The sequence below is a fragment of the Hypanus sabinus genome, chromosome 18, assembly GCF_030144855.1.
Source record: "Hypanus sabinus isolate sHypSab1 chromosome 18, sHypSab1.hap1, whole genome shotgun sequence".
Taxonomy (NCBI): Eukaryota; Metazoa; Chordata; class Chondrichthyes; order Myliobatiformes; family Dasyatidae; genus Hypanus; species Hypanus sabinus.
This window is the reverse complement of record NC_082723.1, coordinates 16881146-16893505: the sequence shown is the minus strand read 5'-3', so window position 1 is coordinate 16893505 and position 12360 is coordinate 16881146. Positions and strand designations below refer to the sequence as shown.

General features: G+C 46.6%; 1 protein-coding gene across 1 annotated transcript in view; it reads left to right on the top strand.

Moving 5' to 3' along the window:
• Nucleotides 1-2465: 2465 nt before the first annotated feature.
• Nucleotides 2466-12360, top strand: part of LOC132407358 (hemicentin-1-like) — a 460355-nt gene continuing 450460 nt past the window's right edge. The window contains exon 1 of the mRNA XM_059993728.1: nt 2466-2729. Coding sequence (XP_059849711.1) covers nt 2498-2729 — 232 coding nt within the window. The 5' untranslated portion in view covers nt 2466-2497. The remainder of the gene's footprint in view (nt 2730-12360) is intronic.

The window sequence follows — 12360 nt, the reverse complement described above, 5'->3', positions numbered from 1 at the left end:
CCATTAATATGATACTCTGCCATCATATTTGACCTACCAAAATGAACCACCTCACACTTATCTGGGTTAAACTCCATCTGCCACTTCTCAGCCCAGTTTTGCATCCTATCAACGTCCCGTAGTAACCTCTAACAGCCCTCCACACTATTCACAGCACTCCCAACCTTCGTGTCATCAGCAAATTTACTAACCCATCCCTCCACTTCCTCATCCAGGTCATTTATAAAAATCACGAAGAGAAGGGGTCCCAGAACAGATCCCTGAGGCACCCCACTGGTCACTGAACTCCATGCAGAATATGACCCGTCTACTCTTTGCCTTCTGTGAGCAAGCCAATTCTGGATCCACAAAGCAAGATCCTCTTGGATCTCATGCCTCCTTACTTTCTCAATAAACCTCGTAATGGTGTACCTTATCAAATGCCTTGCTGAAATCCGTATACACTACATCTACTGCTCTTCCTTCATCAACGTGTTTAGTCACATCCTCAAAAAGAAAGGGAAGTCTGAGTTCTTGGCTCAGAGGATAGTGAGTGAGCTGCTGGTGGAAGTGATGGATATTCAACATTTAAGAGAAATTTGGATGGTTACATGGGTGGGCAGGGTATAGAGGCTATGGTCCCCGCGGGTGCAGATTGGTGGGATGGCTGATTAAATGTTTGGCATGGACTATATGAGTCAAAGAGCCTAATTCTGTGTTCTCGTGTTCCATGACTAAGTGTTACCACACAAAAGCAAGAGCAGTGCCCATGTTGAAATATTGGGTCTCTGACAAAAACACTTGCTCAAAAAGCATCATTAGAAGCATTATAAAGTAGGAAGGAGAGGCAGGGGGCTTTTAGGGTGAAAGCAGAAGGGCCAGGGTAGCTGAGGGCTTAAAGTAGGCTGGTGGAACAAGCGCATTCAAGGATGAGCTGGAGGTTCCAGCTGGAGAAGTAGATAGATCTTCAAGCTTATAGAGCGGTGTGGTGGGGGTGGGGGAAGGGTTGTGATTTCTAAGACAGGGAAGGTCAGGACCACAGAGACTGCAAGCAATGATGAGAATTTTAAAAAGAAACCTTTAAATGATTTTTGGGCAGTGGTGTAGTGGTATCAGCTTCGGACTTCGAGGCGAGTGGTCTCGGGTTCGAATCCGACCGCCTCATTTTCATCTGTGCTGGGTTGTTTAATGCGCCGCAAGGCGCGTAAAAGAATCAGCAAACAATGTTAAATAATTGAGAGTTAGAGTAGGACACGAGCTAAATAGTGGCGACTGCATGGGGTCTGATGAAAATTCGGATGTGTTTACCTATATCTGGATGAAGCCGAGTTTTCTGAGAGCCCAGTGGTTACAAGAGCAGAAATAAGCAGGTGAGCTGAGACAGGTGGAGTTGGATGAGGTTGAAGGGTGAAAATAAGGCTTTGTGATGGCATTGATATGGGATTTAGTTCTCAGCTGAGGCAAACATGACACCACGGTTTGATTCATCCTCCAACTGTTGCTGGAGTTGGAGTTCTTGGCCACGCAATGGATCAAGACATTGGCTTTAGTTTTCCCGATACTTAGCTGGAGCAAATTCTGCGCATGCAATTCCGAGTGTCAGGGCAGCTGACAATTTGGAGGAGTGGAGGTGCAGGCGAGTTAAAACTGCGTGTCCTCAGCATATAGCCAGAACCCGTGTCTTCTTTCAGCCAAAGCTGAGAAGGACAGATGGGGGGGGGGGGGGGCAAGGTTCAAACTTTACCATAAGAACATTACATTATAAACCCGTAATCCATAAAGTTACAAGCCCAAGGAATGGGCTCCCCGAAAACAGAACAGCGTCAGTAACACACACAAACTGCTGGAGGAACTCGGCATGTCAGAGAATGGATGTCAGTGCAGGTTTCTCCTGAACGAGGTCTGCTTGTTTCTCTTTGTTCTGTGTTTGTGTTTGAACTGCGCCTACTGACATGAGTCCGTCCACTTCATATTAAAAGCTTGAGGAACGGAGCGGGGAAAGGCACAGTTAGGTGGTCGAACCCTGGAACGTGATCTCGTTAGGGATTGTTAAAGGCAAAGGTTCCAAGAATATTTGCAGGAATAAAATGATGTGGAGCAAATTGAGGTTTAGATCAGCCGTAGAGGGGCAGAATGGCTTAAATCTTATCCCTGCTTCAGTTTTGTCCCATTCGCTGATAATGTGACCTTAAAAGAACCACCTATCCAGTTCTATTCCCGATTGCAAGCACGCCCCAATAATCTGCCATCCCCTCGTTTCCACCCCCCCCCCCCCGCGGCTTCCTAACATTCCCGCGGTTTTCCTTTATTCCCATTCCCACCCCTTTGGCTTCCGTGTGCCTTTTGTCTCCGGTTTCAAACCAGTTTAAGCCCCCTCCTTGGCCTCTCATTCATCTATTCCTCCCACTCACCCGGCGGGCACTAGGACCCGGGGAAGAGAACGGCGGAGTTGGGAAGTTTTGGATCGCACTGACAGGGCTCCGGAGAGGCTGCGATGAGCCGGGAGTAGTGTCCGCTCATGGCTCTCAGTCTCTGGCTGTTGACCGTGTGCTCGCTCCCGCGGCTGGCGGCCGAGCCCAGCTCCCGCTGGCAGGCAGCCTCCACCCTCGCCTTCGTCTTCGATGTGACCGGCTCCATGTACGATGACCTGCTGCAGGTCATGGAGGGGGCGGCGAAAATCCTGGAGAGCACCTTGGGCAGACCCGGCACCCCCGTGTCCAACTTCGCGCTGGTGCCTTTCCACGACCCAGGTGAGGGAGGCTACTGGAGGCAATGAGGTAGACTGGGGAGGGAGGGTGATGGAGGGCCATAGAGAGGGGAGAGAAAGAGGGGTAGGCGAAAGAGTGGAAGGAAGGAGGGAGATGGAGGGCTATAGAGAGGGGTGAGAAAGGAGGGTAGCTGAAAGAATGGAGGGAAAGAGGGAAAAATGGGGGAGAGAGGGAAGGGTGATAGGAGAGGAGAGGGTGAGGGGGAAGAGAGGGAGAGAAAGGAAAAGGAGAGGAAAGAGGAAAGTAGGAGTGGAGGGAAGGAGGGAGAAATATGGGGAGAACATGATAGAGGGAAAAGTTCTGGAGACAGTTGGAGGGAGGATAATGGAAGGGAAAGAGGGAGAAGAGGCGAGTGAGGGGATGCTGAAGGAGTGGAGGGTGATCGAGTTTGGAAGGAAAGCGAAGGTCTTTGATGGAGAGTTGCTGGGCGAAGTGGCGGGAAACGAGGGTGTGTCAGTGAGGGAAGGTTGATGATGAAGGGAGAGACGATGGGGGAGGAGAGAGGCTGAGGGTGTGGGAGAGAGGAAGTTGGACGGACACGAGAGTGAGGGAGTGAGTGACTGAGAAGCGGATGAAGGAGTTCGTGAGGCATGGCTGTACAGGGAGAATGGTTTTCCACTGGATGGCCATGTTTCAGGGAGAGGTTGGCTCCATCAGCTCCCACATTTCCTCCTGAAAGTTTGAATGATCGAGTTGGTCTGATCGCAGGCAGGTTTAAAACTAGATCCGTTTCCCACCTTTCTGAATGAAGCAGTAAAAAGTTAACGCTTTCGGGAAAATATTTGGAAAGGAAAGCAGTCGGCAAGATCACGGTATTTACTCAGGCGATAGAAGGATTGATTAAACCTTCTTCCAGGCACTTGTATGCCTCGCTTAGGCTGTATTTCTCAGGATATGGTTCAGCCGATTAATTCCTGCTCGCGTGATCGTTCTTTCAGTTAAAGCCCCTGACAGGGATTTTGACTGAGGTGAAGCTGGGGGGAGGGTGTAATGCTCGTTTCAGCGGTCGGGGTCTTTTGAGAGCAAGAAGGAGCCACGTCTGTTCTTTTTAGCTCTACGCCGGTGTTTCCCTTCCCGCTCTCCATGCTCACGGATTTGGTCTTCTCAGCCAGATCAGCTCAACAACGTCTGACCGTCTGTTTGCAGCTGCATTTCCAACACTCCCCCCCCCCCCACCCCCAAATCTCTTCAGCCTATTCTGGTCTCTCGCGCAAGGTTCCTGATGTTTGAATCAGGTTTTCTAGCTCTGACCAGGACTGTCAAAGGCAGTCAGGGAGGTCAGCCCCGCTTCATCCCGACAGATTTTTGGCGGCCTGTAACATAGTCCACCATGTGCCTCCAACAACTGCAAATGGATGTGACCAGAGCTCCGTTCCTCTCTCTGTATCTTGTGAGAGTTGGGAGGTCACTGGAACACTGTTAGCTCTGATGTTCTTGAAACTCATCCCAATTATTTCTCGTCTCGGCACTGCTTTTGGTAATATTATCCAAACACGTTTGCACCGTCCACGACCTCATTTGACCCCTTCAACGCCCACAAGTTGGCCGGCAAATAAACATCAGGAAGATGGGAGATGCGTTTTCCCGTTGCTCGCACAAACTCAGACTGCTTGCGTCCCTGGTGCCGTGCCTGAACAGAGTTGAACCTGGAACTTAGTCTTCAGGGCAACTTGAAGAGCACATGAAGGTATCTTTGTAACATCTTCTGACTTTGATGCTGTTCACTTCCTGCAGAAACCCTTATCCCCTATACACAGCACAGAAATTGTCTCGCCCAGTCCATGCCAAACCAGTAATCTGTCCAGTCCCATTGTGCCGCACCCGGACCATAGCCTTCAATATCCCTCCCATTCATTTGCCGATCCAAATTTCTCTTAAATATTGAAATCAAACCAGCATTCATCACTTTCTCTGGCAGCTTATTCCACACTCTCACCGCCCTCTGAGTTGAGAAGTTTCCCCTTAAACATTTCACCTTTTATCCTTAACACATTTCTGGTTCTAGCCTCACCCAACCATTAACCCTGTGTGTACCCTTCATAACTTTGCATACCTCTATCACATCTCCCCTCATTATCCCCCACTCTTTGGAACCTCTTCGACATTCCCCTATAGCTCAGGTCCTGGAGTCGTGAATACACCCTTGTAAAATATTCTCTGCACCCTTTCAATCTTTCCTGTAGAGAGGCGACCAGAACTGCACACAATACTCCAACTTAGGCTTCACCAATGTCTTATACCATGACGCTATGACTCTCTGTTACTTCCATTCTTGATATATTTTGTACACTGATCTCCCTGGTTCTACTCTTTGAAAACAGGATTGTCTGAAACTCTGCTACCCGTGTTATACATTTGTACCATTCTATTCACCTGGTGCTCTGCTTGTTGGTTGATTTTTGATTTGAAAGCTTTCTCACTGTGTCAAATTCTACTTTCTGTCCAGCCTTAATGATTAGCGTTATAACCCATTGTAGCTTCTGCACACCTTCAGATCTCTGAAGTATCTGTCAAATCCACCTTTTGCTGTACCTTCAACTGCCCTGACCCCAAGTTAACCTTCACCCCAAAACCTCTTCCAAACCCATTTCCCTCAATCTCCCTTTCCTCATTAAGACATCCTTTACGACATTCCGCTTTGGCCATGCATTTGATCAGGGGCATCACTTCAATGAACATAGAACAGTACAACACAGGAACAGGCCCTTCACTCCACAATGTTGCGCTGAACTAATTAAATTAGTAATCAAGTGACCAACTACTCTAATCCTTTCTGCCTGAACATATCCTTCCATTTCCCTCTCATTCGTGAACATATTGAGATGCCTCCGAAAATTCCCCGGTATCTATCTGTGCCACCAGAGCTGTAAAATGCCTTTGACATTTTCCTCTCTGTTATATAGAAAGGAAATACTGAAACTTTGTCTCAGATGTCCAGCTGTCTGCTTGCCCTGGAATCAATGGCTGCAGCAACTTTGCCTATCTTCCCTTCCCAAAGCACTTTGCAGATTTCATCAGTTCAAGGGATGATGTAATTCTTGGTGCTGGAAGCCGCACCGCTCTCCTCCATTGGTGGCTGAGTTTCCTATGTAGTGGAGTTGGATGGATCAAACTAATTGGATATTTGCCAACAATGGCACAAAACATAATGGGTCACATTACTAGGTTTACTGAATGATGTGATATGATTTATTACAGCTGGAGGCAAAAGTATAATCATAGTGCACTAGAAACGTCTCTAGATCCCATCACAGTGACGTTAGATGGGTTTGTACAATTTGGTTTAAAGCAAAATTATCCTTCATCTGTGTGTGTCGGCTTCCATGTTCATTAATATTTTCCCAGATAGATATTTGAGGGGGAAAAGTGTAGGGTTAATGACAGAGAAAGGCTCTGTGGCTAGCACTCTTGCCTTTGAATCAGAAGGTTGTAGGTTCATAGAAATTTACAGTCATACAGCTATGAAGCCTGGAAAACAGGCTCTTCAGCCCAATTCAGCAGGATAATAGCTCAGTCTGAACTAGATGGGCTGAACAGCTTGTTTCTGTGCTGTAGTGCTCTATGACTTGAGGGAATATATGCTGCAAGAGTTGGATGTTGCTTTTATAATCGAATTGTTTTGAAGCTTATCCATGTCCAAGACGAGATGACATTAAGATCTCATGTGGTGTTGATAGTTTGCTTTAGTTCACCTTAGTTCCATAAACTGTCCGATTGATTCTCGAGTTTCTTGTGTAAGGATGCACTGTGTAACATGCGCAGTGCAGTAGAGGGGAGGTGTAGCAATCTCTATGTGTTTACTGCAACTGAACCAATGTACCATAGTTAGCAAGAGGTTGGCTGAACACTAAATTTGGTTTCCAATGAATGTGCTTAATTACTACCCATTATGCTGCTGGCATCGAGGGTTGCAATGAAGGACCTCTAACTCTGGTAGTGTTCAGGGCTTCCTGTCATGCAAGCCCCAGGTGGAGACTCAGGAATACCGCCACCTCGGATGTTGTGTTGCTGTTCTTCATTGCTGTTTCCATAACAATTCTGTTTTACTAGTCAGGGTTGTTAGCCCTGAGTAGAACCCCTGAACCTGGAGGACTCTTAGTCTGGTCTCTGCCCTTTGACCTGTTTGGCATGGGTGACCCTACCAAGAGCCAGGGAGTAAAACCCTGACTCCAGCCTACATTGCCCTCTGGGTCTTTGAGGCATGCAAGCCTCCAAACCCAATGACAAGGTTGTGGTCCTCTTTGAGGTATGAATGTGATTAAAGAGGTATTTATATTGCAAACAGGTCCCGGATCACAGAGAGTGACGTTGCAGAAGTCATTCAGCACAGAGCAACAGCTGTGGGATGGTGGAGAGTGGAATATTTGTCTCCCAACCCCACGCCAGAAATGGACCTGGTTAGCTCAGCTGGTTAAAGTAACGCCAAGGTCATGGGTTTGATCTCTGTACAGGGCGGAGTGGTAGTGTAGTGGTTAGTCAACCCTTTATAGCGCCAGTGACCAGGGTACAATTCCTGTCACTGTCTACAAGGAGTTTGTATGTTCTCCCTGTGACCGTGTGGGTTTCCTCTGGGTGCTCCCACATTCCAAAGACATATGGGTTAGTAGGTTAATTGGTGACATGGGTATTACTGGGTGAGGTTGGCTTGTTGGGTGAAAGGGCCTGTTACTGTGCTGTATCTCTGAAAAAAATAGCCTTCAAAGTTCAAAATTTTCTTTTGTAAGCAGGTTGCTTTACAAAAAAACTTGCTGGTTTATCAGAACCTGATTTTAATCTGACATTAACAAGGATAGAGCTAATTTCAGAAGTTGCTAATTTTTGGAGATTTCTATACATTCTCATTCCCTGAGAGTCAGACTGATCCAGTGACTCTGTTACGTCCTGAGATCTCCCTCCCACCATTCAGTGGTCTATGTGCACCAGAAAGTCTGGTGGAGACCACATCACTGCTAGTGTAAGTTTCCTCCCAATGTACAGTCTATGAGATTCCAATCTCCCATCATTGAAGGGTGGGGCTGGTTGCTGGTTGAGCAACACCTTGATTTTAAAGTCCTTATTGTGAGTACGATGATGGAAGCCCCAGTGATCCACCCATCTTCCAGCTGGGAATTATTCCTGTTGGAGAGTATCAGTTCAGCATCTTGTGTTTGTGTGGTGTTTCTGATAGCTTCTTTGCACAGGTAAGGCTGATATTTTCTCCCCTATATGTCCTTATTCATATCTATACTTTGACCTTTAACTTTATTTTAATATATGTACATCTTATTATTGAATTTTTTGTTGCATGTCTTGCCCCGATCAACGCACCACAGCAAGTCCCTAATACTTGTGAATGTGCACTCACTGGCCACTTTATTAGCTACACCTGTACCCCTGCTCATTAATGCAAATATCTCATCAGCCAATCATGTGGCAGCAACTCCATGCATAAAAGCATGCAGACATGGCCAAGGGGTTCAGTTGTTGCTCAGACCAAACATCAGAGTGGGGAAGAAATTTGATATAAGCGACTTTGACAGTGGAATGATTGGTGGCGCCAGATGGGGTGGTTTGAGTATCTCAAAAACGGCTGATTTCCTGGGATTTTCACGCACAACAGTCTAAAGAGTTTATAGAGAATGGTGTGAGAGGCACAATACATCCAATGAGTAGAGGTTCTGTGGGTGAAAATGCTTTGTTAGTGAGAGAGGTCAGAGGAGATTGGCCAGATTGGTTCAAGCTGACAGGAAGGTGACTGTAACTAAAATAACCACATGTTATGACAGTGATGAGCAGTATGAGCATCTCTGAATGAATAGCATATTGAACCTTGACATGGATGGGCTACAGCCCCAGAAGACCACACCAGGTTCCATTCTTGTACCTAATAATGTGGCCTCAGCATCTATATGGTGAATACATCTGATCCTTGATCCTTGAAGAGGGAACTCTGGAAAAGAAAACATGACTCAATTTTTTTTCCAAAAAAAGGTCTAGGGAATTGTGAAAACAGCAAAGAGCAGAACAGAAATAAGACTGAGGGATGACAGAGTGAATGTGAAGGCTGTGTTGCAAAGGGATCAGATTACAGAGAAGCCAGATTACTTTAAATTCAATTAGATCAAATTCATTTAAATTGGAATATGTAGCAGATGTTTGAATCTTGTTTTGTTTTTAGTTCAACATGAACAAACCTCATTCACTGGGGGTGGGGACAGATGATGAGAGAGTTGTGGGCAATCTACATTTCGGGGGTCCTGGGCAGGACCATCTCTCATGAGATGCTTTGAACTAAACAAGACTATTAAACCTGACAGTAGGGAATTTTTCGGAATCGTCTGCGATTGGAAAGACAGGTGCTGGCAGATTTCTCACTGGTTTTTTGTCCTTTTTTGCCCTGCTTCGTTTTTAAAAAGCTGTTACTGACTTGAGAGCAGACACTGTGAGACGCTGATTATTGGATTCGCAAGTCCACCATGACTTAAGTGTTTGCAATTAAATACACACTAAAAGAGAAGGAATCTTAAATCACTACTAAATTAACTGACTTGCGAGGGATCTGGAAGCAATAGAAAAGTTCGAGGAGGCAAATCTCCTGGGAGTTATCAGTGGTGGGACAAATCCAGCAGCTGTGGCTCGCTGGAACATTTTCACCTCTTCTTCGTCATTAAGCTATAGGTTCCAGCCCAGGGAAAATAGCTGAACACTCCAGCGCAGTGTTGAGCAAGTGTTACAGGACTGGTGGTGCTGTTATTTCAGTACTGATGTTGAGTAAGAAACAATACACTCCTTTAGAGAGAGAATGAGTCACATTGGCCATGTGGGTACCAAGTGCTCTCCATTTCAACAGCTCGTTAATAAGGTATGCCAACCTTAGAACATAAGCCATTCGTCCCATCGGGTCTTTTCCATCGTTCTATCATGGCTGATTTATTATCCTTCTCAACCTGCCTTCTTCTAGTAGCCTTACTAATCAGGAGACTGTCAACCTCCCAATAACTTGGCCTCCACCGCCATCATGGCAATGAATTCCACAGATTCGTCACCCTCTGGCTAAAGAAATTGAATGAGTGGTGATGGAACATACAATAGTACAGGACAGGACCTTCAACCCAAGATGTTGTGCCAACCATTTTTCAGCCTCCACTTTAAATATACCCAATGACTTGGCAATGAATTCCACAGATTCACCAGCTTCTGCCTTCGCTATTTCCATTCCAGGCTGTGATGCAACCAGTCAGTTTATCCTTCGCCGTACTTCCACAGAAGCTTGTCGAAGTTTTTGATGACATGCCGAATCTTCACAAACTTCTAAGAAAGTAGAGGTGCTGCTGTGTTTTCTTTGTAATGGCGGTTACAATCTGGACCCAGGACAAGCTCTCTGAAATGATAGTACCGAGGAATTTAAAGTTGCTGACCCTCTCCACCTCTGAATCCCTGGTGAACTAGACCAAAGAACTTGTTTCTGTGCTGTCCAAGTCCGTGGCTCTATACTGCAGGATTGCAGGCCAAGGGAGAAGTGCTGGGGAATTGCAGGAATTCATGCTATTCACTAGAGTCCAGTGGTGGAGTTTCAAAGGCAAAGCTCAGATAAGTGTCTGTTTGGACATTTATTACAGTAATTTAATTTAGAGATACAGCACAAAAACAGATCTACTGAGCCCCCACCACCCAATTACACCCATGTGATCAATTAACCATCTCTGGAATGTGGGAGGAAACTGGACCACTCGGAGGAAACCCAGGTGGTCACAGGGTGAACGTACAAACTCCTTACAGACAGAGAAAGGAACTGAAACCGGAGCACTCAGAGGAAACCCAGGCAGACACAGGGTGAACGTACAAACTCCTTACAGACAGAGAAAGGGACTGAAACCGGAGCACTGGGAGGAAACCCACGCAGACACAGGGCAAGAGTACAAACGCTTTATAGACAGAGGCGGGAATTGAACCCGGGTCACTGGTGCTGTAAAAGTATTATGATAACTGCTGTGCCACCATGCTGGCCCAGAAGTCCATGCTCTGGTTGTTACTTCAGAGCGTGGGTAGTTCGATGAGCCAGAGAGAAAATTCTGACTTTGAAAGCTGCAAACTCCGGGAATTCAAAACTAAATCAAACTAGAAGGGGAGGACAGTGACAGTGGTGTAGTGCTGCTAGCTCACACCACCAGTGACCAGGTTGCTGATTGGTACTGTCTATGTGGAGTTTGCATGATCTCCTCAGACTCTCCGGTTTCCTTCCTCATCCCAAATTCGTGCGCGTTGGTAGGTTAATGGCAAATGCCCTTAGTGTGTAGGTGATGGGGAACAGTTGGTGAGGGGGAGGTCAGTGTTGATGGGAATGTGGGGAGATAACAGTGAACTTAGGTACGTAGAGAAAGAGCAGCAGGAGGAACTCGACCCGAAACTTTTATGGCCCATTTCTCTCCACGGATGCTGCCTGACCGACCCACAGGGTTCCTCCAGCAGCGTGTACTTCTGTGCCCCAGGTTCCAGCATCTGCAGTCTCCTGTGTCTTCAGAAGAGAATTCATTTGGGGAATAGCGTGAATGGGTGCTCGCTAGTTGATGTGGACCCAGAAAGGGAAAGCGCCTGTTTCCTTACTGGATGAGACTCTAACAAAAAGCACAAATTAATAGAGAAAATAAGTGAACAGCATATAGGCTGATACCAACTAAAGTACAGGGTTGCTTCTTTCATGATGAAGCCACTCTCAGGTTCGAGGAGCAACATCTTATATTCCATCTGGGTAGCCTCCAACCTGATGGCATGAACATCGATTTCTTGAACTTCCGGTAATGCCTCCCCCTTCATCATTTGCCAATCCTGTTTCCTTCCCTCACTTTATCTCCTTACCTCTGGCACCATCACCTCCCTCTGATGATCCTCCCCCTTCCCTTTCTCAGTGGTCTTCTGTCCTCTCCTATCAGATTCCCCCTTCTCCAGTTCTTTATCTCTTTCACCAATCAGCTCTCCAGCTCTTTACATCACCCCTCCCCTTCTCCTGGCTCCACCTATCACCTGCCACCTTGTACTTCTTCCTCCCCTCCCCCACCTTCTTACTCTGCCTTCTCCCCTTTCTTTCCAGTCCTGATGAAGGGTCTCGGCCCGAAACATTGACTGTTTGCTCTTTTTCATCAACGCTGATTTCCCTGGCCTGCTGAGTTCCTCCAGCATTGTGTGTGTTGCTTCCAGGGAAAGTTGTCAGCTGGGGAAGGGGGGCATTGGACACAACTCCATACATTCCTCTCATGTTCTATCAGTGCTTGGGGAGGGTTTATTGCCTCCTCTGGTGTAGCCCCTCCAACAACATGGTGCTCCGCAGGAGCCAGTGTGGAGTAGAATTTAACGCACAGGCTTCAACTCGAGCTGAGGCGGCTCTCAAGCAAGTGATACAACAGACTGTGTAGCTCCAATTTTACCTCTCCCCAGGCCTCATATTACTTTACAAAGGGGCTGGACTTCTATTCCTCTTGCATTTTCATCTCTCTGGAGAGAAATGATTTATCCTTGGTTGAACTCAGCAATATTGCCCAAAGGCTATCAAGTTAAATCTCATGAATATGGATCTGACATAACCAATTCTGACTGATTGCATTCCTCAGTTGATAATTATTTCAGCAGGACTGGAATC